At 52.2% G+C, this 25,391-nt stretch overlaps 1 protein-coding gene across 1 annotated transcript in view; it reads left to right on the top strand.

The window, feature by feature from the left end:
• The window catches only part of HLCS (holocarboxylase synthetase), a 122,285-nt gene that overhangs the window by 86,181 nt on the left and 10,713 nt on the right, over window positions 1-25,391 (top strand). Inside the window, exons 6-7 of the mRNA XM_054700284.1 lie at window positions 23,406-23,473; window positions 25,004-25,164. Coding sequence (XP_054556259.1) covers window positions 23,406-23,473; window positions 25,004-25,164 — 229 coding nt within the window. The remainder of the gene's footprint in view (window positions 1-23,405; window positions 23,474-25,003; window positions 25,165-25,391) is intronic.

A 25,391-nucleotide genomic window follows, 5' to 3' on the forward strand; every position in this document is an offset into this window, starting at 1 on the left:
TTTAAATGACAGTGAGTGTGGCTGATGCTGTGGACACACTCCTCCCGGGCCTGGGGGTGCGTGATCACGGTATTTAGACCCGCTCGTCAGACGGGCTCCCCACCCCTGCCTCGTCTTTCCACTCCTCCTGTGATTACTTGGACAGCTTCATGTAAAAATATTTTGGCTGCAGGTGTCCCGAGGGCTGCGTTGCACCCACTCTCCCCGGCTTGCGGGACAAAAGCCGCTTCTCTCAGCCCGGTGCTTTCAATGAGCCGCCTGATTGCAGGCGCGCAGAATCTAATAGTGTGCCTTTTGGTGAAGTTGTTGAGAATTTTAATGCATTTTAGTTCTCATTCATCACGGCCCATGTGCTCCTGGCGGGAGGGTCTTTAGAAATAGGATTAACTTCTAGAGGAATGCATTAGCCACGCCACAGAAGTAGGCAATGTGCTAACTAGTCTGATAGATTGCTCCAACCTTCAAATCCTCTGGCGCCCCCCCCCCCCCCCGACTTTTTTCCCTTTATTGACAGCTTCTCATTGAATGGCTGGAAGCATTAGTGTATTTAGGAGTTAGATGTTTTGTATGATCCTGGGCTGATCTCATATTCCCTTTCTGAAATTAATTCGACACTGCTTTACATGTTAATCCGCAAAGGATTGATTTGGAGAAGGTCAGAGCAGTGCAGCCTCAGAAAATGGAAGAAAAGCCCCACTTAGAACAGCTCATTTCAGTTCCCAGACCTAAGCCTCGCTGCCTTTTCTTTGTGACATGCAGACAGCTGCAGGCACCTCGGACGCCTCACGGAGGACACTGCTCGGCGGGGTTTGATGTGGGCCGTAGCATTGCTGCGCTAATTAAGTTTAGCTTGGTTAACCGATTGCAGTCCGCAAATTGAACAATTGCACTTTGAAAGCTTCTGACACAATAGAACACAGAATCTTCTTTTTAGGTATAAACATTCCCAATAATGGGGTAGTACTTTTTGAAAGAAGCTTATGCCCGATCCACACCATTTGGATGTCTCAAATGTAAAGTTCGTCTCACTGGTAACAAGACTCCAGGCTCCTTTCTTCATGGAATCTCCCGATGCCAACGCTGAGGGGCCCAGTGCCGTGGGTGGGGAAGGAGTGGAGGAGGGGCTGAGGGCAGAAATACCCCGTGCTGCCGCAGAGGGGAATGTTTGGGAGACATTTTTTTTTCCCCAAAATTTTAAGCCCCAAGCTATCATCAAACAAATGTTGGAGAATCGATCACACCCTGGCACCAAGTTATATTTTTTAGAAGATGAAAAACTATCAACCTAGAAAATCAAATGAAGGCCAGTGTAGGTCATTTGGTGAAAAGACTCAACTTTCTAGAAAAGCATGGAGAAACCAATGAACTCCTGACTGAGCAAAGACACAAATGGGAAAACCAGTATAAGCGCAAAGGTGAGTGGAGAGGGAAATATTCTAATCTCCCTTTAGATGGAAGGATCGTAAATTAGTGGACTTTTTATTTTGAAGACAACGTGGTATGCAATGCATGCTCTTAAGTAATGTTTCATCTACCACCTTAACCTCAGCGTAATGCTTCCACTTTGCTCTGGAAAGTTCCTGCGACGGCCAGAACAGTCACCAAGAAGGAGGAAATCTTTAATTTTTGCCAATGGTAGCCTCTCCAGACTCACCCGGGCTACAGGTAGCAGCTGGCTTCTCGATCCTTTGCTTAAGAAGTGAGCGTCATCCTCAGGCTTTCAAAAAAAAGGGTTACCTGTCATGGTAGAGGGAACCCTCCACCTGTTTCACACCTATAAAACGCAGGGAAGGTGTGTGCTTGCCTCACTGGCCATGGTGCTCCCCCAAACCCCTTGGCAGGGGTCCACTAAGCCCCATGCCTTGCCCTAAGGCCAGGCTGTCCCCGCATCAGTCCTGGCAAACCTAGTTGGGGACCGTGGCAAGCATTTCTTGCTACTCTGCGTGTGGCTAAGTAATTAGTGTGCCTCTTGCTGGCTCTTCTTGAGACTGATCTCTAAGTTAGTGAGACAAGACTCCATCACCTGGAGGAAATGACCCCCCTGAGTGAGGTGGGTTGTCAGTGACTTCTGGTGCATTGAGTTCTACTGAACAGAAAACAGGCTGTTTATAATAAATGTATTATGTGCACTTGGGATATGTTATACTAGGACTCCACGTGCACTCATGCTGTACTCCTGCCTCACCTTGTCTGGCTTGGGAAGCTGGTCTTTGCTCAGCAACATCAGCATTGCCTGGGGTGGGATTCGAACTGGAGACCTGCAGCCTCCTGGCCCTGGGCTGTCATAATCCCCCAGTCCTTCGCGTGCAAGTGAAAGACTGAGAAGCCCCACCTGGAGTTCTCCTGGAACCCTTGTGTTTACTTTTCTCCCCATCCTTCCTTAACTTCCTTTTCTCTACTTCCCAGACTCTCCAAAAGAGAGATTATCTACCAGGGTTTGCCAGAGAAAACGATACGCTGTTGTTGGGCCAGCAGGCAGGGGGCAGGTTCACTGTTGATTCGGGCAGATGGATAAAGAGACTTCGGAGGCCTCGGTGGATTTTTCAGGCTTTGATACTTTCAGGGAACCAGGCGCACCAGGCAGGGAGGCTGGCATGCAAGGAGGCAGGCACCGCCGGCCGGGTAGGGTTGCTGGGAGGCAGGCAGGCAACCGAGCCTCCCAGCCCCCTACCAGTCTTTGTGCTCTTTCTCTGGCCTCTCTCTGGCTTCTCTCTCATGCCTCGTCTCGCAGTTACGCTGCTCACCTTCTCACTGCCACCGCTGCTGCCGCTTTTTATCTCCGCCTCTAGGCTCAGGTGTGCACACGAAGGCACGCACGCATGCTCCCAAGTGTCCACAGTCAGACACGCGTGCCTGCACCCAAGCTCCCGAGCACCTTCTGTATTAACACGATCAAGGCCACAGGGGATGGCCACAGAGCTAGTGGTGCAAAAAGCTTGATTAATCACTCAGTCTACACCTCTTCAATGAAAATTTCAGATAAAGAGAAAATTTTCTTTGTATGAGTCCCATGTAATATTTGGGACATACTTACATACTGCTAAATTATCTTTATGTGATATTCACATTGAACTGGGCACTTGGTATATTTAGCTACAAAATCTGGCAGCCTTCCCTGGAAGAAACTGGAGCAGCACTGTTTGGGGAGAAGGTCATGTGGACGAGGTACTCACGTGATTTTAGAGGGCCGGTTCGACACTCACCTCCCACCTCTGACCTCCTCTTTGTCAGGGATGGGATTTGCCATCTTTCTCTTGACCTCAGTTGTGGGTGTGTTGGGGTGGGGGGAGGTGAACATGGGATATCAAGAGAAAAATATGCTATGCCTTGTTTTTTTGAGCCTCCCAAAACTATCAAACAGATTAAGCCATGCCCTGGAAAAAACCCATTCCAGCCTAGTATTGGGGGCACATTTTCCCACCAGGTGGCTTTTAGGTGAGGGAGCTGGCAAGGTTGAATAACAAAGTTTGGAAGAGAAAAAGGCCTCCATGTGAGTATTTTCATTTATACAGGGTTTGTGTCTGGGCTTACAATGTCGGGTTTAACTATTAAGTTTTCTTATTTGTTCAGGTACCTGAAGCTCTCGTTTATTCATCTCATTAGGTGAAGGTATTGCAGGTGTTTCTGAAACAACTTGTGACCTAATATTTCTTATTGTTAGGTACTTCCAGATGATGGAGTTCGACTCAAATGCCCCAAAGCAGTGAAACTCAGATTTAAGGTTTCAACATTTGCCATGACTCTTTGCTTTTAAGCCACTTCATAAGTCGTCCCTGCATATTCTCAGGGAAATTATGAGCTGCCTTGTTCATTATACATTTCTCCAGCTTGTGATTATGTTGGCATCAAATGTTGGCAGCATTTGAAAGCAGTTGGCATATTACTTGATCATTGTAAATCTCTCAGTGCTTTTAACTAAAAATGGCATTAGAACCATTTTCTTAAAATTTGCTTTCTTCTGCTCCCCCTCTTCAGGAATATGCAATGTTGGTAGAATTCTTTCAGGACTCCCGGGAAAGTGCAACCTTTCGGGAACAGCTCTTGCTGTTGGCACACTGGTCTGAAAAGCATGAATAAGAATGTCTTTGGACTTCAGGCATGAATAAGATCATTACAGGATATTAGGTGGTGGAACAAATAGAAGTTAGAGTATGAAAACTTTGGTTGTTTGGCCGTGTGCTTGTGTTGCTTAGTACCATAAAGTCGGCTGTACAGAGGAAGACTGACTAAATTTATCATCTGGCAAAGAAAGAGTCCTTGGCATAGCCAGTTTATCCATGTAGATTATGTACTAGCAAATATGTGTGACATAATATTGCCAGAAAACAGAAATTCGCTCTCACTTCTGTGAGTACAAAGGGCGGTGTGAAGCTAGCGCTGATGTGGGGGTGGTCATCTAGCCCAAAGCGTCTCACGGCGGGGGAAGCAAGCTGGGGTATATCCAGGAGTAAGGAATTCCTCCAGCGAGCAGCTTGGGGGGTGGCCCAGCATCTCTGCCTTCACAGGCTCAGGTTTGTCTGTGAGTTCCCCCCCTCCCTTGGGTGCAGGCTGGACCTAACGGTTCATGTCTTACAAATACCAGGATGGCACTTCAGAGGTCAGCTTGCAGAAAAGGCTGCTGCTACTGTCTCCAGGGGCGCCCCCCTTTGTGCTTGGCAGTAGATCTTCCTCCAGTCAAGCCTTGAGGTGACCACCGTTACCGCTGACACCTGTCGAGACCCCTCGCCACTCCCAGTGTCCTGCTCCCAAAAACTGAGATAATAACTGTCTTCTTCAGCTGCAAACTGGGGGTTGGCTGGTTTTGTAGCCATCGGTCGCTAACACACTCCCTTAAGCAATTAAGCACGTTACTGTCTTCCTCAGCCCACCCCTCCCTCCTACCTCTGGTCTTTGGGAGAGTGTTGCAGTTTCTTCATGGAACCCTTTTATTTTTTCAATTTTCACCAAGACATCAAAGGCCTTTTCTGTCCGCTGCTTCATCTTTCGTCCGGTGCCAGCTTGTTCGCTGCTTCAGCTAGGTTAGCAAGAGACACAAGCTGCCCGTTGCTGTCCCATCCTGTTTCTTCAGCGATGTCCCAGCTCCCTTGACAAGTCATGCAAAGAGGTGGCCGGGTTGTGACCCAGAGCCCAAAGCGGTGGCTTGCAGCTGGCCTCTTGTCCCTTTGTCGCAACGCACCAACGAGGCCACCCTGGAGCCACACTCAGACTGCTTGTCGGTGGGTCCGTGCCCAGTCTCCTGGCCCCCTGCCTTCTCGCCCTCGCCACTCCAGGACTTGCTGAGATGAGACAGTGGGCAACGCCCTGAGCTTGCGCGCATGAACTCAAAAACCAAGATCCCCGGATTCTAGTCCTGCTGCAGCTGCGGCTTTGCTGCGGGCACCAGAATGTGCCTTTCGAGCTAGTTTCTGCATTTGGAAGGCCTGGCCACGAGTCACCCCTATTTTCCTCTTAAAGAGCCTGGGGGATGATCCCCTCTATAAGTGACAGAAAATAAGTGCCAGTGTTTTAAACCTGTCTGGAACGCTGGACCATTTGCAAACTCTAAGCGCAGCCACCTCTGTCCCCAGACCTGGGAAGCAGCGTCACAGGGAAAAATAGCTCATGCCCTAGTGAAAGTATTTGCCAATTGGAAATTAGCGCCTCCTGCGTGGCCTCTTGGTTCTTTTCGCTCACCCTCGATCAGGTGGACCTTTGGTGATGGACTCCTCAGTGCCGTCCTGGTGGCCGGCGGCCTGTTCACACCGTTCCTGGCGCATGAAGTCTCCGCAGCGCCAAGAATTAAGTCAAGGTGAAAGCAGACTCTGGATTTCACCGCGAGGTCACGGAGAGCCCCCCTCCCTTGGCAGCCAGCCGCATTCTTATTACACTTCATTTATCTACTTGGGAGGACTCAGGAGGACCAGCTGGGCCCCTGTCTGTACTCATCAAGAGTTAATTTCTGAGCGAGGTGCTGCGGTCATGAACAAGTGCAGAAGGTACCCCGGTGGTCCTGCCAGACAAGAGGGGCCCTTAATTAGCAGCCACATTCAATCAGGCTGCTTAACCCGCCACGGGGCTGCGCTGGTCATGTCCTTCCTGCCGCCCTCCCGCCCACACAGAGCCGCAGGCATCCATGGGGCTTGGGAAGAGGGAGAGGGCGCAGGCCTGGACCCCAGGCACGTCCAGGGGAGACCCAGACGTCACTTTGATTTTGGACAGAGGGTGAGGGTAGCAGGGCTTTTTTCTCTCTGAAATTTGGAGGCATCCTTTTGTCTTTGCCAGCTTCCGTCTCCCCACGGGCCACCCGCGTGGCTTTCTTTGATGTTACAACAGTCTCCTGGGGCCCTGTTGGCGGCTGAGATGCACATGGGACAGCTGGGAGGGGGTGGGAGGCAGAGGCCTTGGTGGCTTTGAGGCCCGAGTGCAGTTTGTTCAGTTGCAAAACGGAGATGCCAGTCCTGGCCTGACGGGCTGGCAGAGCTGTTAGACGTTAGGATCAGAGGCAGAGACCATTGTGACCCCTCAGACTTTCTGCAAATCTGGGGTGAAATCCCCACCTGCCAGGAGGGGCCCTTGGGGCTGCCTCGTTCTCTAGCCAAGGGAGGGGTTCCTTCTGGTTGCATAGAGCTCTCTGAAACTTGGTGTTCAATATTTTGCATTTACTTCGGAATGCCACCATCCACTATGGCAACCTGAAATAAACAGGCAGTAAAGACCACCACCCCCAGTGCCAGCCGGAGACATGCACAGCGTGGACCTGCGAAGGGTGCATGTGGCAGGAGGGGGCCGCAGGTCACAGTGCAGGGTCATACCTGGCGCAGCCTCAGCTCAGCACCGACATGTCTTGTCACTTTTCTGACCAGATGGGTCATTCTGGGCCAGTGCCCCCTCGAGCCCCTGGGCAGACCCCTCGCTACCCTGGGCGAGCCCGGCCTCTGGTGACAGAGTGAGCCGGCACCTTCTCTGACCCAGACGAGTAACTGGATTGATGAGCACGCGTGGCTCAGATTCCTTCTAGAGCTCAGACAGCCCACAAAAGTGGGGGCTGCTCCCCAGCCTGTGCCCGAGGGTGTTGCTGGGGGTTGAGATGAGTGGCACTTGCAGCGCCTGCTGGGAGTGGCGCATGGAGCCTGGGGGCTGGCCGGAGGGACAAACTGCCCAGAAGGCAGCTGGGCCTCAGCCCGGGAGGGTGGAGGGCAGACCTGGTGGGGCCCGAGCACATTTAAGGTGGAAACGCTTCACCTTTTAGAAGTGACTGTAAATTTTAAGCTTCGCTCTTTCTTCACCTGGCGGGCCGCAGAGCCTGTCTCTGTGTAACGGGGCGTTCCGGTGGTGGAGCGCGAGGAAACTGCCCCCGGCAGGGATTTGCTCCCACCAGGCGCTCATGGTCTGCAGCGGGCCGCCGGCAGGGCCGAGTGTCTGCGAGCAGGCAGGCGTGGGTCCCCGGGGAGACGGGCCAAATCGCCCATTACCTCGGCTGAGCCACCGACGGCTTCCTGAGGCGGAGGCTGGGGCGCACAGGCCCCTGCTCGCGGGCTTTTTCTCGTCAGCCTTGGCTTTTTGCCCCCTTTCCACTTTTGCTTTGGAAACATGGAAATGATTTTGTAGAATTATGTTATGAGAGGAGAATTGAAATAGAGGAGCACATCAGTCACCGCGGGGCCTCACTGCCAAGCCCGTTGGAGCCGGGCCGCCCGCGCCCGGACCTCACTCGGGCCTCGTGGGCATAAGCTGGAACCTTGGCAATAAACTTCTGGACACAAACTCGTCCTGTGCCAGGGCTTCTGGAATCCAGATTTAACACTGCACATTCCTCCTTGTTTTGAGAGGAGAAACCGTGACTTTAAATGTTAGGGAAACATGTTCTGTCCTGGACACGGAGAGGGGTGCGCTCCAGGCGGGGGACCCCAGGAAGGGAGCCGTGGACAGTTCTGCCCGCCTCCTGGCCAGGAGGTGCCCACGTGCTCTCCAAGATGGCGCTTGCACCGCTTCCTACTGGGGAGGCCTGTGCTGACAGGCTCCCGGAACCCTGACTCTGGGTGCCTAGCAGTGTGCGCTGACCTTCTGCAGCGCCACCCACTCACTGTCGCCATGACAACCAGCTGGTGGGGTTCACTCTCAAGTTAAGGGCCTGGGGTTAGGAACTTGAATCTGGTGTCACAGGGTTCTTTTTCGCGTGGTTAATTTTCAAGTTAATTAGATTACCCGCTTCTGGACTTATGTCTTTGACCTCCCAAATAAGAATTAGAGGTCATAGTTGGGGGTTGTTGCCATGGTAACCCAGCTTCATTTTGGAAGCATCCCTGGAATCATTTCTGTGCTGCTCTTGCCAGAGAGAGAGGTGCGTAACCCTCAGATGGCTCTGCCGACCCCCTCGTGAGCCGTGCAGGGGGTCTTGGGGGGCACAGGCCATGCAGGGCTGGGGTTGGTCTGCGCAGTCACGGACCGCTGTGCCCAAAACCTAGCGCAGCCAGCTGGGTGGCCGGGTGTGAGGTGGGGATGCAGAGGGCAACTCTCGGGTCCTGCTGTGTCACTCATCCGCTCGGATGCTAAGTGGCTTCTCCATGCCTCAGTTTCTTCATCTGGAAAATGGCAAGAACCACAGCAAGTCTTACTTTTTCTAGTGATGAATAAGTCAGACGCCTTTGAAACAGGCCACGTAAAGGTGGGTGAATACAGGCAGGTGTTATCTTTTGTGTAGAAGATGGCCGAGAAGGTGCTCGTGAGCCCCAGCGCCGTTTCATCCTCCCCCTGGTCACTCCACCTCTGCGGGGCCGGGCTGCAGGGCGGCCACAGTCAGCAGGGACCTGAGGCAAACGTCTTCTCCCACACTCCCTTGCCCCTTCCGTCGCCATCTTGGGGGGCGTGTGGGAAATATGAACCTCAGGGCCCAAGGCCACCTGTCCAGGGTCACTACCTGGACAGAGCACCCGGCCAGCCTCCCGCTTGGGCCATTGCTAAGCTCTTGTCTGTATCTTGACTTTCCAGGGAAGTTAACAGATTTGTTGGTGGGTGAGTTCACTCTGCAAACAACAATAATAATAAGAGATTAACTGCCATTAGTGCTCATCAGATAGTCGATGCTAGGAAATCTGCAGACACAATCAACTTGTGAACTGCAGCGTTATTTTTGCTTTCAATTCTTTTTATACCTGTTAAAACTGAATTATGAGACAAAAAAATTGTTTAATCCTTTTCTAGATCATCACACGCCCATCCCCATTGTTAGAATAGGGTGCAGAACTGATGAATTGAGCTGGGGAGCTAATAACGGGAATCTGATTTCAAAAATGTCATGGGGTAGGCATCTACTATTATCAATTTCTAGCAGGCTTGCAGGTTGAAAGATTACATTTGTCTCTATTGGCAGTCTCTGGGGCATGAATAACAAGGTAGTGATTCAGGGGGCGTTTGTGGCTTGGCAGCGACTTGCCAGTGTGTGGTTTGATTTTCTTATGTAAAGATGCCCAGTCGAATAGCTTTCCTGCGTGTTTTGTGCACCCAATGCCCAATCCCCACATCCACAGTGGAGCTTCCCGGTGGGCGAGCGCTGCCTGGGAGGAGCAGCCAGAGCACCGCAGGTGTCCTTGGGTCAGTAGGCTTCAGGCCTGCGATCATCTTCGCGTCAACCCCACTTTCCGCCTTCACAGCCAAGGGGCAGGACTCCCACCCAAGGAAAGAGGGTGCAGCCAGGGCAGAACTTTGTGTTCCCGGTGGCTTCCATGTAACATGTTTGCGCCTGAAGTTGTGTGAGTTATGGAGTGCCTGCTGTATGCCACCCTGTGCCAGGAGTGTATTCCACATGCCCCGCCGGGTCAGCACAGCACAGGCTCCTCCCGATCCTTTGAAAGTGTGGTCATGGTGTGCATAGTGTAGGCGTGCTCACACTTGGGGGGCCCCCACGCGACCTGCATTAACATCATCTGTAAACAGGTGGTTTCCAAAATGACATCTCCTATCTCTACCCCGTCTTCCGAGCGTCACAATGATTTGCTGACTGTATATACAAGTACATTTAGGTATCTAAGGTTTGCATATTTAAGAGGCAACTTAAATTAACTTGCTCTGGTAATCAAGATAGTGTGTCGTGGTGTAAGGATAGAGGTTCCGATCAATGGAGTAGAGCAGACTGCAGACATGAACTCAAGTTATACGGACAACTGATTTTTCTGATGAAGGTGCCCAGGTCATTCAACGGGGAAAAGATATTTGTTTCAGTGAATGGTGCACAAACATCTGGATTTCTATATTGCAAGGAAATCAAACCTCAGTCTTTATTGAAATCATTTGGAAAAATTAACTTGAAATGGATCATAGACCTCAATATGAGTGCTCAGACTATTGAACTTCTAGAAGAAAATATAGGAGAAAACCTTCCAGCCTGCTGACCTTCATAACTCTGGAACTCTTGTTTAATTAGTATTAAACAAGAGTTTAATACTAATGTTTTGTGTCTTAAACAAGACACAAAAAGTTTGAATTGTAAAAGAACAAAGTCATTCAGATGGACTTAGTTTACTTAAAAACCCTTGTATTCTTTATAAGAGACAGTTAAAATAGAAGGCGCAAGCCCCAGACTGGGACATAATATTTGCTAAACATTTATGTGACAGGGCTTGTAGCCAGCAAATGTAAGGAACCTTACAACTCAATATTAAGACAGCCCGATGCAAAAGAAGGCCAAAGATTTAAAAAAAGACCCTTCACCAAAGAAAATATGAATTTTAGCAAAGATGGGAAGATGCTCAGTATTACTAGTTTTTAGGGAAATGTAAGATAAACGTCATCGGCCTTCATTCTGCATCCATCAGTTGGGGTGAGTTAACAACTGGCAATACGCATGTTCCCATTGCTTGCGGGAATGCAAAATGATACAGGCACACATACTGGCATGGCTCATGAAACTAAATATAGAGTCTACAACCAGCAATGCTCCTCTAGGGAGTTATCCAGGATACATGAAAACAGATGTCCGTACTAAGACCTGTGCTGATGTTCACAGCAGTTTTATTCATCATATCCCCAAACTGGGAACCTCGTACCTGTTCAACAATGGGCAAATGGTCTTCACACTACTGGAATACTACTCAGCAATGTAAAAGAATGTGCATACACATGAGCACATGGGTGGATCTTAGAAATATTCTGCTAAGTGAAAAATTCACGATTCTTACCTGCCTGGGGCTGACACTATCGGCCCCCTCCTCCCTCACAGAAAAACACAGGCACATCCACATGCGTAGGGCCTCAGATGTGGTGAGCACACTCCCTTCCTCAAATCTTTTGCACTTGCTCTTCCCCTGTCGGGACCATCCTCTCCCAGATGTCTTCCTGGTCCCTTACCTGATATATATTTGCCTGTATTTATTTGCCTGTTTGTTTAGTATTGGCCTCCTCCTGAGAGGATGTAAGTTGCTTTGTTTACAGGTGTATTTTGTGGTCCCTACAGTAGTGTTGCATAGTGAGTGCTCATAAAGCATTGAGAAGTAAACACAAGCGCACAGAATTAGGAAAGAATGGAGGCAGCCATGCAGGATGAGACTTCAGATTGCAGCCCCCCCTGTACACCAGCTGTCCCTTGCCTGCTCATTCAGGCTTTGACTCCATTTTGCATTGAGAAAGGGATGAAATGCACACCAGGAATGAATGTGGATGCATTTAACACCTCTTTTAATAGATCAAATGGGAAATCCTCAACATTCTTGCATAGGTATTAAAATAGAGCTTTTTAATACAGGAATTGTCTCTAAATAGTATGCAGCACACTGATTAGTATTAGTTTGTCCTCCAACCCTCCCCCCATTTATAAAAACAAAAATGCCAGGCCAAAAAAAGAAAAAAAAAAAAAGAGAGCTAGAAAAGAATTCTAGTAATATCTATAACATGTTGGACAAGCATGGGCATGAAATCAATACTGTTTTCTGACATTTTCACTCTATCCAAGTGCTGAAGATTTGTCTGTTTCAATGGTGGATTGGAAGATTTTAGACAGTAGCACACAATACTGTCTTTGGTAGGAAGTGGGTTAAGAGAAATCATGATCAGAACTCACCTCTCTGCAATAAGCTTGTTGGTTTCGCTGCAGTGACCATCTGGGGATGCAAGGCTACTTTTTTCCCCTGTTCCTGAGACAGTGGGAGTTTCTCTTCCTCCTTGTGAGTGGCCACAGTTGGTTTGATGAGTTCTGGGGGGAGATTGAGGGAATAAAACGATGCTTGAAAATGGTTTGTCCCTTTTTGAAGAGTGCTGGCCTTTTTATTTTCTAGTGTCCTCAATTATCCGAGTCCTGGTTCTCCACAGCTCTAGTAGGTAGGCCCTGTCTGTGCAACTGCTATAGATTGCGCTAACTGTTCAATAGTAAACAGAAATATGCTTTGGGGAATCAGAGAAATTGGTAAACTCAGGAAATGTACCATGTGAGCCATTTGGGGAACTGACCTAAAGCCACTTGACACCATGACTTTGGAGATAATTGTCCCGCTCACGTGATACATGGCCCGAACACATTTTCCTGATGTCAAACCATCCTTGCATTTCTAGGATAAGCACTACTTGGTCATAATGCATCGTGTATGAGCTGCACCACTAAATCCAGTTAGCCAGTATTTCATCTCCATCGTCCTATCTATGTTTATAAGTGTGAGAGCCTGTTTTGTTTGCTTGCTGACTTGGAATTGATATTACGCTAGAATCAGGAACACAGGCAGCTTTGGGTCATTTCTAATTTGGGGAATGTCTATAGGATGTTTTCAAAGTTACAAATGGCAGCTGTTTTTAACAACCCAGTTGTGCTTGGTTTACTAAGCCACCAATGTATTTTTTTTTAAATCATGTCCTTCGCTAACCTTTTAAATTAAAAAGATACTTTTCTGGTTTCACTGTTTTTCTTTTTTCCAGTGAGTGACCTAAATTAACTGTCCAGTTAATTTTTAATGAATATTTATTTCCTCATTCGTTCAACATTCATTGAGATTTATTGGACATTTGCTCAGCACAGGGAGGACAAAGAAATGGCCACAGCCCTGACCGCCTCTCTTCCAGAAGGGAGAGAGAACTCTTTCAGAGTCATCCCTAAGGCAGCAGGGGAGGGCTGGGCCACCTGGGACTTTCAGGCATTTATCTCCTACGGGTTAGTAATTTGGCATATTTGTTGAAGTGTAAAGGAGTCGCAGTCCAAAATTCTCTATTTTCAGTTAGAAATATACATAATCATTCATTCTTCACCTACGTGTAGAGTACCCACCTGTCCCAGGCAGTGTGTGTGGCCTGGAAACTATGAAATCCACTTTGGTGATTGATGTCCCGGGGCAACAGTGCTCTGCAAGATGCATATCGCCATCGTCCACTCCCGGGTTTGCAGCTCAGGTGTGACAGCAGGGCCAGTCCCCTTCCATGTTTCCAAGGCAGCGTCAGGGTGCGGGGATCTGACTTCTGAACCTGGGGTCTTCGCCAGGAGCAAAGTCAAGTGACTCAGCACCTCCCCAGAGTGCCCTTCCCTCGCTGACCTTGCCCGGCCCCGCGGCTGCAAGAACCACATCCACCGTCATGTTCTCCCATGGACAGCTGCACCCAGGCCTCTCCCTTCAACTCCCCACCGTTCCTTAGATTAACTGGGGTGTCCCACAAGCACCTCCCACTTGCCCAGCGCCTCACCCCACCTGCTTAGCTCCTGGCTTCTTCCCTCCAGTAAATGCGCTTCTGTCTTTACTCAGAATTGTCTTTGCCGTCTTTCTCTCAGGAGCCCACGTTGTCATCAAACCCTGCTGTACCCCTTTGAAACTGTCTAAATGTGCCCCATCCCCAGTTTCTGGACACTTCTGGCACTCCCACCCTCCTGGGGCTGCGCTCTCTCGCTGGGGCCTCCCATTTGGTCCCTAGATCTCTACCCACCTCAGCTGTTTACATGGCAGCCAGGTGATGCCTGTGAAAATGCAGCTTCAGGGGGCATTGCCCCTCAGCATGCAAAGGCTGGGCATTGCGTCTTAGCTCAGCGTAAGCCCCAGAATCCAGACCTTCAGAGTCCTAAAGCTGCCCCCAACCTACATTCCTAAAACCCCCACCCACCCCACAATGCACCCAGACACCCTGGTCGCTCAGGGCCATGGCGCTGCTGCTGCCATGCCTGGAACATTCCTCGGCTTCCTCCAAGGCCTGCTCTCCCAGCTGCTGCATCTGCAGTCGGGGCAGGCAGCCGCCATCCCCAGCTGGGCCCCGTCCCCAGCAGGAGCTGCTGCAGGGTTGACATGACAGAAGCCGCAGATGGCGGTTCTCCTCAGTTTGCATCACACCGAAGGGCCATTTCTACCACGGAAAACGGTGGAGTGGCTGCAGCTTGCTAAGGCTCCGCGGGAGTGAGAGAGCTGTGAGGGGCAAGCTCCTCCTGCGTGTTACCAGAGAAAGGGCTGCCTGTCCCCAGGGGTGAGCACCGGCCGCCTGCTGAGCGCCACCAGGTGATTTAAGCTGCTCCCCTGAGAGCTTCCTGCTGGCACCGGGCTAATGGGGCAGGGATTTAGAGAGCCAGTGCCCAGCTGGTCTTTTCCTGCTGGGTCCGTCCTGGGCGCGGGCTTCTCTGGCTCACGTGCCCCCGGGGCTGGCTGGCCCGCCTGCTGGGACTCCCCATCTGCCTGCTGCTTCCCTCTGGGGTTCGCAGTGGCACCCACCCCAGCCGCCCTCGCCGGCCCCCTCCTTTTAAGTGGTGAGACGACACCCCATCCTCGTCTGGTTTCTGTTCTTTTCCATTTTCCTTTTCTCCTTGCAAAAATGTATTTTGGGAGAATCCCCTGCAAGGTTTCTGAAGCCGCAGAGATGTAATCTCTGTCCCTCTAGCAGAGCCACCCTCTGAGCCGTTCAGTCCACGTGGCCGCCAGGCCCTGGGCACGTGGCCCAGGGCTCCCCCTCAGGCAACCTTGCCCCCCACCACCCAGGGCGCCCAGCACTGCTTTCAGCCCAGCCCGGCCCTCGGCGTGCTCCCCCTCGCTCCCTTTTCCTCTCATATGGCACAAACCCACCCAGAGTGGGTTACATTTAATGGGGTGAGAAAAATCCACACCGTAAGAGAAAAGGCGCAGGTGAGGTCAAGCTGCTTCCTCCCGCGAGGGAGAATGATTTTCTCCTCCCCGCCTCCCACTCCGAGAATTCGTACAAAAGAGCTCTTTTTATGTTTGATGTATTACTTTTAAAAAACAAATCCTTCATGTTTTTTCATTTTTGGTTCATACCTCTTGGCCGACCTAGCAGGAACTTGGCAGTTGGCTGTGCTGCTTCTCGAAAATGCTAAAAGCTGCCTTGCTGAGGCCCCCGGCTGCTGGGCAGACGGCTGGGTGGGCACGGGGCGGGGCCGGGCAGGGGCCGTCATTCAGGCTGCGGGGGACAGGACTTGTTGACGCTGATGGGGGGGCTGGGGGGAGGGCTGCCTACAAGGCTCTGCTTGGTGCGTGTTTGAAATTTTTTATAATTGAGGATTTTTTTAGTGTCACCCAAGGCCCCGCAAGGCGCGTGTATTTTTTGGTTTGGACAAGCCCCGCGCATGGCTGTCTTTTCACCCGCATGAATCTTTTCTGTTATGCAAACGAATGGAAAATCACTCACCCACAGGCGGACTAAACGCCGACAAATGTTCATGCCAATAGAAAAAGCAGGTTAAAGTTAATAGTAGACTAAAAATTTAAGCTCTGCATCTGAAAAGGATGGGAAATATGGAAAACTGGGAAGCATGAAGGCAAATGACTACATGTTCATCTGGTTTCCACACTAGTGCGATTGCTCTTACAAATGACCACGGTGAAGAAAACAGTGATTTAGCACTAACTGAAGTCCACTAATTTGGGACTTATGATTCTCCATATAATTGGAATTGCCTTTGTTCATGGACACAAACACACTTGTAGGAGACATGTTTAAATCACTTGAGTTTTCAGGTCCTAAGTCAGACTGCAGCCCAATCTTAGTCAACTAAATGTTTGAAAGAAGTAGAATTGCATGTAATTCCCCGCCCCCCATCATGTTAGCTATGTGGGTGAGGTTTAAGAGGCAGGAACAGATGGCTGTGGTCCCTTTTCTCGTGGGGGAATGGAGGGTCTCATTGCTAACTAGAGGGACTCTCCTAGCCTCTAGAACTTTTCGTCATCAAAGAATGCGCCCCTGAAATTAAAAAAAAATATTATTATTTTGTAACAACTGGCAGTCAAAGAGCCCCCAGCGTATGGAGTGTGCCCCCAGGCATTGGAAATGGGAGAGGCTCTCGGGGCTCCCCCATGTTCTGGAGCACGACAATGTCACTTACTCATCTTGGCCTAAGAAGTCATTGGTCCTCACTAAAAAATTCTTTGTGAGTTTTTATGACTTCAGGATCCCTTTAATCACACTCACTTTACATGATTGTCCGCACCGTAATGCGGCGCACACACTGCCCTCGCCCGCCCGCCTTGCAGACCCTCTGACCGCGGCCACTTTCATCTTCCTCTTGGCATTTTAGTACTTACCACAGAGGCATCAATGACACGGGGCTTGGCGGGCGATTGTGAGGGTACAGCTTGCAGTCCCTGTTCACTGGGTGTTAAGCTCCATTCACTGCCCTGGACTCCGCGAGGCTCGTTGGCTGGTGGCATCGAGCAGCAGGTCTGGAGGTGTGTTAGGCCGCGTCCTGCAGGGGAGCCTGCTGGTCCCCTCGGCTGGCGTGCTCTCATCTGCAACCTGGTTGCAGGGAACCCAGTCGCTTGGCTGTGCCCCTCAGGTGTGCTCCCTGGGGACTTCTGCCTGGCCACCGGCCCAGGTGAGCGGGTGCGCGTGAGCAGGAGGCCTTCGGGACCAGGTGGCACCTGAGCATTTACCCGCGTCTCCACTCTTCACCTTACAGCCGCACGAGGAGGGGAGAAGTGACCTGGCACGTGGGGGCTGCCTTGTCCAGAGAGGAGAGCCTTCCGTCATGTCTTGGTGTCTGCCAGCCGGGGAGGAGGCGCCCCCCAGCCAAGTGCCCGCATTGTGCCAGGCGGTGAATCATCTGTTCTCACCAGGCCCCTGAGGTTAGGGGCCAGGTCCAGAAGTCTCTACATGGAGGCTGGGGCTGGGCATAGGCAGGTGACTCCTCTAGGCAAAACACCTCACCTGGGTTTTCTGGGGATTCGTGAGCCAGCAGCCCTTCACCCCAAGGGACCCTGTGCCTGCTGAGTGCACTGGAGGTGGAAGGGCCCATGGTCCCCAAAAGGTAGACACTTAATTGCCATTTTCTGGGTAAGATTAGAGAGGTGCCTCGTCCCGCCCGGGCCGCAGGGGTCGCACTTGGAAGAGCTTCCAAAACTGAGTCAGAGCAGAACTTGGAGTGCAAGCGAGTATCCCTGGCAACTTGCACACGTGTGCATGCACCCCAGTGTACACACACACACACACACACACACACACACATATCACGGACTGAAAACTCAGGTCCTCATTCTTGTGACTTTTTCAATACTTCTCAGTCCTGCTAAGCCCCACCTTTGAAATATGGCTAAATGTTACCCTCTTCGTAGATGAAATGATTAATTATGAAGCTGACCTTATTGTCCATGTGTGTTCACATCTTTCAAGGCAATCCAGGGTTTGCGGTGCCTCGACCCCACCTCCCCCGGCGTGAGCGGTCCCCCCACTCTTACTGTCACCCACCTGGCCTGGTTTGACTGTCTTTCCGCAGCCGGGTCTTTGCTCCCACTCCGGTCCCGGCTCGGGAGAATGCAGCTGTGCCTAAGACTCCCTCGCCTTCCCCCGTGTGTCTGACGCGGCCTTGCCAGTCACTGGAATCCAGTAAATATCTGTTATTAACTCTCCACCCCACTGACTTACTCTGTCACTGGTTTCGATGGTTCGGGATGTCATTTTTAAAAGATTTTTCAAGAAAAAAGAAACAAAGAAAAGGCCTGGAAAAGATTTATGTGTTTGGTTGGGGGTGGGGGAAATTAAACTTCTCATAATAGTTTTTAAATTAAATTTCATACTCGTCCAAATCCCTTCCTTCTCCACCCCTTCCTCTGATATTCCCTCACTCATTAAAGCGTAGGGTTTTGATGGTATTCGCAGGGAAGCTGATTTACTGGAATAAAGAAGTTCTTTAAGTCCTGGAGCTGGGAAGCGTCCCAGCGTGTGTGAGCCCAGGCTTCAGACCCACTGGCATTTTGTTGGCAGAGCGGTCTGGAGAGCCTGTCCTTATTTGAGCGTGTTTCCTGACACCTTTGGCGGTATGGTACTATGTTTTTTAGATTAAAAAAAAAGTTTAAATAGAAAAGCATATGTAAACATATATAGAAGATTGATTTTAAAATGTCAGACAAAATAAAAGGGCAGGAAAAACTCTCAAAAATTAACAAATGGGAAGCACTTTGAAAGGGGCAGCACAAGGCAGGAGAAGACAGATACCAAGAGAGGGATTGTCGGGAAATCCCGGCAAAGGTGGCTCATTCCCGCTGCACACGCAAGTGTCCTGTTGAAGTGTCCCTCAGGGCCACAGAATCCACCTGAGGTGACGGGAAAGGGGACAGAGAGGAGAGCAGTGACAGGACCCTACAAGGGAATAGGGGTGTCTCCGGAGCCCAGCCACTGAGGGGATCCTTTGCGCCGCCTGGGCCCATCGGAGGATCCATGGGTCCTAAAGCTAGAGTCTACTTACGGGGGACGCCCTGTGTGCGTTTCCCAGGACCAGGCCAGGATGCCCACCACCCACACATCCTCCACGCAGTGTCCTCATCCTCCACGCATCGGCCATTGCAAGTAGAAGTCAATGAAAAGCACGCAGGCCGAAAAAGAAGGAAAACCACTTGCCGTTGGCATGACAGTGCGCCAGGAAGCCTTGAGAACCCATGACAGGACTAATTGAAATAATGAAAGAATCAGTAAGAGCAGGATGGAAAGGAGGTGCCGCACCACACGCCGCCAGCAGACTCCGGCCTCCAGGGTCGACAGAGGGGCAGAAAGTGGGCTCGAGGAAGGGGGATTGGAAAAGCACCACTTGGACGAGAAGCTGTTAGAGAATTGGATTCTGAACCAGCTTTCGTTCGCGGGGGCTGTAAACCCGAACATCGTGGAGCAGAGCCCTGCGTTAAAGAAAGGGGCCCCTTGTCGCACTGAGTGAAGACTTAAGTTGGTGCTAAGCTCGCCGGCCCGGCAGGCCTGGCACGCTGCGGTCTCTGGCAGGCGGTGGAGCAAGGCCCTGGGGAGCGCCTGAGCGGGCGCCGGGCGAGGGCAGGGGGAAGGGTGCCCCCCAGGGCGGCAGGGCCGTGGAAGCAGCAGTGGTTGGAGGCCAACTGGCAGGCCCCGGGTTCTTCCTGTGGTTAGCCGGAAGCGACAAGGGTGCAGCGGGGAAGGGACCTGTGGAGGGCCCCTGGGGAGGGGGGGCTCCCTTTCTAGGGGAAGGAATTCATTACCTTCGTGTTGCTGGGGGCCCAGATGTCTCAGCAGCCCCTTGGCTCTGAGGTGAAGACACGGCTTTTATGTGGATTGTGTGAACTGGGCTTGTCTGAGACGGAATGTACCAAGTAAAGGGGAAGCAGCTGCCCGGACGGTCAAGGCGGGGCGAGCACTGTGGCACTGGGTGGTGGTTCGTGTTTTCCAGTCTCACGCGACTGTCTCTCAGTTCCTCGAGGATATGTTCAGACCCCATTGTGATTTGGCTCTTTGGGGATAGACTTCATAAACACATAACCCCCAGGGCCGTCAAACGTGCATAGTTAGCAAATGCATTTTAAGAGGCCGGTGGCCTTTTCTATCTACATATTTTGTTTTGATAAAAAAGGAGATTCTTTTTTATCAAAAATAACCAGAGTTAAATTTTGGGATTTTTTTTTTTAAAGATTTATTTGTTTATTTATTTATACAAGCACTGGGTACAGTCAGAAGCACAGGAGGGTGAGAGAATTCACCGAGCCAGAGCGGGGAGCAGAGCAGGCAGAAGGACAGAAGGACACTGCTGAGGGGAGCAGCGGGTGGCAGGAGAGGTCTGTGCGCCATGCGGGACCCTCCTCCGGTGGCCGGGGAGCAGCCGGGGATGGAACCGGCACCTCAGAGGCTGCGGGCAGCTTCCCAACCCAGCGCTCAACAGCTGTGCCACCGGGGAGGCCCTAAATTTTGGGATATTTCTTAATAATGTTTTTAAGTGTATCTTAAGTCATGGTTGTCTGAGGCTGTACAAAGGGGCCCACATGCTGGTTAAGTCGCCCCAGTTTCCCCTGCCCTCTGCGCATGTCGCTCCAGGCTGTGTGACTCTGTCTTGTGGGGATGCTGAGATTTTTTTCACTGCTCTGTCACCAGCCTTGTGTGTGGTTTCTGATTTTTCACACTGTCATGCAGAGGAGTAGTTTCCTGAATTGTTTTGTTTCTGGTTTGGCTTTAGGATTTATTCCTGGAAGCACAGTCCCCGGGTCAGAAGGTAGAAACATTGCTACAGCTCTCATTGCTATATATGACTAGTTTTAAGAATGTCAGCCCACTAAGTCTATCAAAGTGCTCATTATGAAGTGGCTACTGCAATAGCTGTGATTGTCTTGTCTATTTTTCAGGTAAATTTTTAGTGCTGTTCTTAGAAGTGTTTGTTAATTATAAAAATATATCTGAACATAAAAACCGTATTCCCCTCCCCCAAGTTTTTTTTTTTTTAAGATTTATTCATTTATACAAGAGCTGGGGTACAGGCCAGAAACGTGGGAGGTTGAGAGGACTCACCAGAGACAAAGCAAGGAAAAGAAAAGGCAGACAGACCAAAAGCACTGCTGAGGGAGCAGCGGGCGAGACAGGAGAGGTCTGCTGCGCCATGTGGGCATCTCCCTGGCCAGCAGGGAATTGAACCCGTGCTGAGAGGCTGCGGACAGCTTCACAGCGCTGCACTCAACCCGCTGCGCCACCGGGGAGGCCCTCCCCCAAGTTTTCAGAATAAATTTTCAGAATAAGTCAAGTAACCGACCATCTTAAAAGAAAATTTATATGAAGAAAAAGAAATCATCCTTACACACCCATCATTATTGTTTCATCAAATCTCCATCCCTCCCTCTTCTGTGAATTTTACATAGTAATTCCAACTATACATACATGTATTTTTGTACATATCTACATATACTTTTATTCCAACGCGCATGAGGCTTGGGGTCCTGCTCTTTAATCTGACCTTCTGTCCCTGGCACGTCCTCGCTGCGGCTGCTGCGTCTCCCTGCCGCCAGCCATAATGACTATAGGTTTCTCCACCTGCTCCATCACCACGTTCCCCTAAACCATTCCTAACCTGAACGCCCAGGTTACCTCAGATCTGCCTCTGTAGAACTCTGGTGAGTGTGGGCCGTTTCCTTAAGTTCGAATCCCCAAAGATTGGGTCTGAATTTAAGATTTTCACCATTCAGAATTGGCGATAGTTGATGCGGGCTAGTCTGTACATTAGCCCACCACTGAGCTTTGTTCCAGTGACCGCACGAAATGTGGGCAGTCAGACCAACGGTTCCCAGGCGTGCTGTGATGGCCTTGGTCAGCAGAGTGGTCGGGCCGGGCCCTGACGAGGCTCCGGAGCGGCGCAGAACAACTGCATGTTCGCTCGCGTGTTCCGTCGGTGCAACAGGGAGTGAGCTCAGCCGCCACCACAGAAACCTCTGCAGCCTTCGCCAAAGAGGAAAGAAAATGTCCAGAAGTGGGGGGGTGGGGGGTGGTCATTCAGTTCCCCTGAGATTCCCCCATTTCCTTTGGGGAGAATGTCCGCTTGGGATGGAAATGCCTTTAGGGAGCTGCCTTTCTGCTGAAGCAAACGCCATCCACTGTGTTTTCAGAAATGCAAAATGGACAGAGCTCATAAATGCTGCTTTGTCCACCCAGAGCCGTGTGGTCTGGCCCCCAGAGTTATCTCAGGTCGCACAAATAAATCTGGCGGCCTCCAGTTGTCTCAAAGTAAGCGTTACCTCCTTCCGCAGCGTCTCCCTCCTCGCAGATTTTCCGCTGGGCCTCCAGGCTTCTCACCGGCGTGCCCTGCTCACTGCTGCCAAAGCTCCAGCGGGGTCCTGCCTGTGTCCCGCATCATTTCTTTGTTCTGGACGTCTGTGTGTGGTTTCCCAGCGCCCCTTCCTCCCCCGCTCCCATCACCATGGCTGGTGACACTCACCAATGTGCCATCCGTATGTTTATGTCTAGAATATCCTGATCCCACCATCGGGAGAGCATCTGATCTGCTCACACCCCTGCCGTCAGGAACCCTGGTCACCCCACCCCGACCTTAGGAGCCATGGGGAAGGTTCCAGAAGACAGCGTTAACCCCTTGACTGGAAGACATTCCTTCCCAGGACTTTCTTTCTGCCTTTGCAGCACAAGCAAAGGGGGCTTCTTGGAGCCACGGTGGACGGGCCGTCGAGCTCAGTGCTTACTCATGGGGTCTCAGAGCAATGCATGTGGGGTGCCCCGCCCCACCGACCAGCACAGCCCCTGCGCCGCGGTGGGGCCTAGACTTGGGGAGCCCTTCATGCCCGGTGCGCCCCCTCTACCCCGCCACAGCCAGTGGTGTGGAAAAACACCATGTGCTCTGAATCATTTTCTTCTCTCACCGTCTGCCAGGTCCCACCGGCTTCTGAGCCCAGGGGAGGGGGTGAAGCGCCCCTCGGCCCCAGCCCCGTGCCGCAGAGCCCTGCAAGCTCTTCCTGGGGACTTGAGGGTCCTAGGACAGCCTGTCTCCACCGCACCCCTCCCCTCCTCTCCTCCTGCAGGGGCTTTCCCTAGGCCCCGCAGCGACACACGGGCAACCTGAAGGTCTGTTTCCTAAACCCGCTGTGGAAAAGCCCGTCCTCAGGCCCAGTTGGAATCCGGGGAAGGCAGCCGGAGGAAATGCTCAGTGAAGAGAAAAAAGCAGTTGCGTTGAGGGTACGGTGGAGATGCAGCGCCCTTTCCTCCCTGCCCCCCAAAGGGAAGTTTGTATTCTTTTCAATGAAACCGTTTTAAAAGCCGGACTCGAGCCTAACGGGAGCCAAGGTGCTCCCGAGTTCTCAGAAGGTGTGGATTTATTTACTGCAGTTAAACCCTAATTAGTTCTCAGGGGACAGTGGATCTTTTAAACGGCTCTATCGCCACCATATTGGTTTTCTGAATAATCAGAAACTTCTGTTCCGATGACGTTCGGACAGAAACGCACGGTAAGTAGAAACAAATGTCAGGGATTGCTGGTTGTCACTGGCGACGGGACACGTGGGGAGACGTGACAGGTTCCTGGGGTGTCTCCTCGCACCTGGCCGTCCACAGCCCGGCAGACGGAGGCACATGGCCCGCACCCCGGCCTTTCCCGCAGGAAATCGTGTCTTCTGGGCCCCTTCGCTGTGGCCCCACTGCAGAGGGGGTGGCGTGCCTGGGAGCAGCCAGCCTCGCGGGGGTCCACAGGCTCACGGGGTCCCAGCCAGGGGTCTCCCGTCCCCCCATCCGGCTGACCACTCTTCCCGCCTTTGCAGGTTGATGTTCAAGATGCCGCAGGACATGGGCCTCATCGCCATCGCTGGCCGCCAGACGCAGGGCAGAGGTCAGTCACCTGTGGGGGCTTTTTCGGGTTTTGTTTTCTCAAATCTGGGCCCGTGGCAGTCGGGGCCCATGGAAGGCGCCCACTGAAGGGGAGTCAACTGCCCGGTGAGGTCCCTTTTCACCCCATGAGGTGGAGGTGAGGGAGGGAAGTCACCCTAGCGGCACCTCAGCAGAAGGAAAGTGTTCTGCAGATCGGGGTGTTCTTTCTCTGCTGACATCAGAGCCGGAGCTGAGCCTCCCCCCACGCCTGTCCCACCCTCTCTGCCCTCGGAGAGTCCAGGCGCTGCTGCGTGTGACCCATACTGTGCTGCCAGGATTCCCCGCCCCCACCCCCGGTTTCCCTGCAATGTTCCTCTGTGTAGACACTGAGAGTCACATGGCGGGGCCGGGGTGGGGTCTTTTGTCTGCCAGCCCCCACCCCGTTGGGCTCTCCACCAGCGCCCCTTAACAAGGTGGCCAGAGGCAGAGGGCTGCTTGCAGCGCCCACCACCTGCCGACCCCCAGAGACCGCTGCATTCTCCCAGAGTCTACTTGGGGTGTGGGCAGGGGAGCCCCTGAGCGTGTGCCCAGCAGGAGGCTCCCCCCCAACCCAGTCACCAGCGTGCTTCCATATGCCCTCCTCAGAATGGAAAAAAAAGAAAGAAAAAGCCCAGTTTCCACTTCTGCCTTTTAAACGTGTATTTTGAAGATAACTCAGTGAGAGAAAAATTCATTCCAACAGGGCGGTGAAAGAAAGGCCACGGAGGGCTGGAGCTTGTGACCTGCCCATCCTTATGACTTAATTTTCCTGCTGTTTTTTTTTTCTTTTTTAAGATTTATTTTATTATTTATTTACACAAGCACTGGGTACAGTCAGAAGCTCGGGAGGGTGAGAGAATTCACCAGAGCCAGAGCGGGGAGCAGAACAGGCAGACTGATGAAGTACACTGCTGAGGGGAGCAGCGGGCGGCAGGAGAGGTCTGCGCACCATGTAGGACCCTTACCTGGCGGCTGGGGATCGAACCGGTGCTGCAGAGGCTGCGGGCAGCTTTGCAACCCAGCATTCAACCGCTGCGCCACCGGGGAGGCCCAATTTTCCTGCTGTTTTAAGAAAAGTAACAACTCAAAGAGTTAATATCAGGGATCACTTTTTAAATTCGGCTTTTGAAAAAACAGCAAGCGCCCGTCGCCGCCCAGGCCCCCCCCAGCTCACATGTCTGAGGCTGCTCTGGACTCCTGGGGGGCCGCCAGGGCCTCTCGGGGCCAGGGTGCATGCAGGCTGAGGTCCCCACTGCTGCGTCCCCACCTGGCGGGGACGTCAGGCACGGCAAGACCGTGAGCCTCGCACACACGACGTGCTCCCGGGGACAGAACCAGGCCGATGGCTGGGAACTTGGGGAATGAACCCCGGGACAGCTGGGGCCTGCATCAGCACAGGCTTGTTCAGAGGGGACCTGTCTCCTGTGTGGGGCTCTGGGTCATGGGGCACCACAGGCGTCTGCCGGTCTGTGTGACGAAGTGACCGTCCCCCCCGCGGGGGCCTGTGTTCCAGGGCGGGGACGGAACGCTTGGCTGAGCCCCCTGGGGTCTGCTGTCACCACACTGCTGGTCTCCATCCCCCTGAGGTCCCCGCTGGGGCAGAGGATCCCGTTCGTGCAGCACCTGATGTCCCTGGCCGTGGTGGAGGCAGTGCGGTCCCTCCCTGGGTACCAGGTATGTAGTCTGGCGACGGCTCTTGGGAGCGCTGGCTTGGTGGCTGGGGATGCGTCCCAGCTGGCCCCTGCAGCTGCGGGGTGCTCCCGGAGCTGTGGAGGCGCCTAAGGGTTTCAGCTGCATGGGGGACCAGGCCGGACCATGTTGTGCCCAGAATTCCCGCCTGTGTTGCCGGCCTGTTGCCCGGACGCCCTGCGCGGGGAGTCTGTCTGCACGATTGGCGCGCC

The sequence above is a fragment of the Talpa occidentalis genome, unplaced genomic scaffold (assembly GCF_014898055.3).
Source record: "Talpa occidentalis isolate TD23 unplaced genomic scaffold, MPIMG_talOcc4v2.1 talOcc4.4, whole genome shotgun sequence".
Taxonomy (NCBI): Eukaryota; Metazoa; Chordata; class Mammalia; order Eulipotyphla; family Talpidae; genus Talpa; species Talpa occidentalis.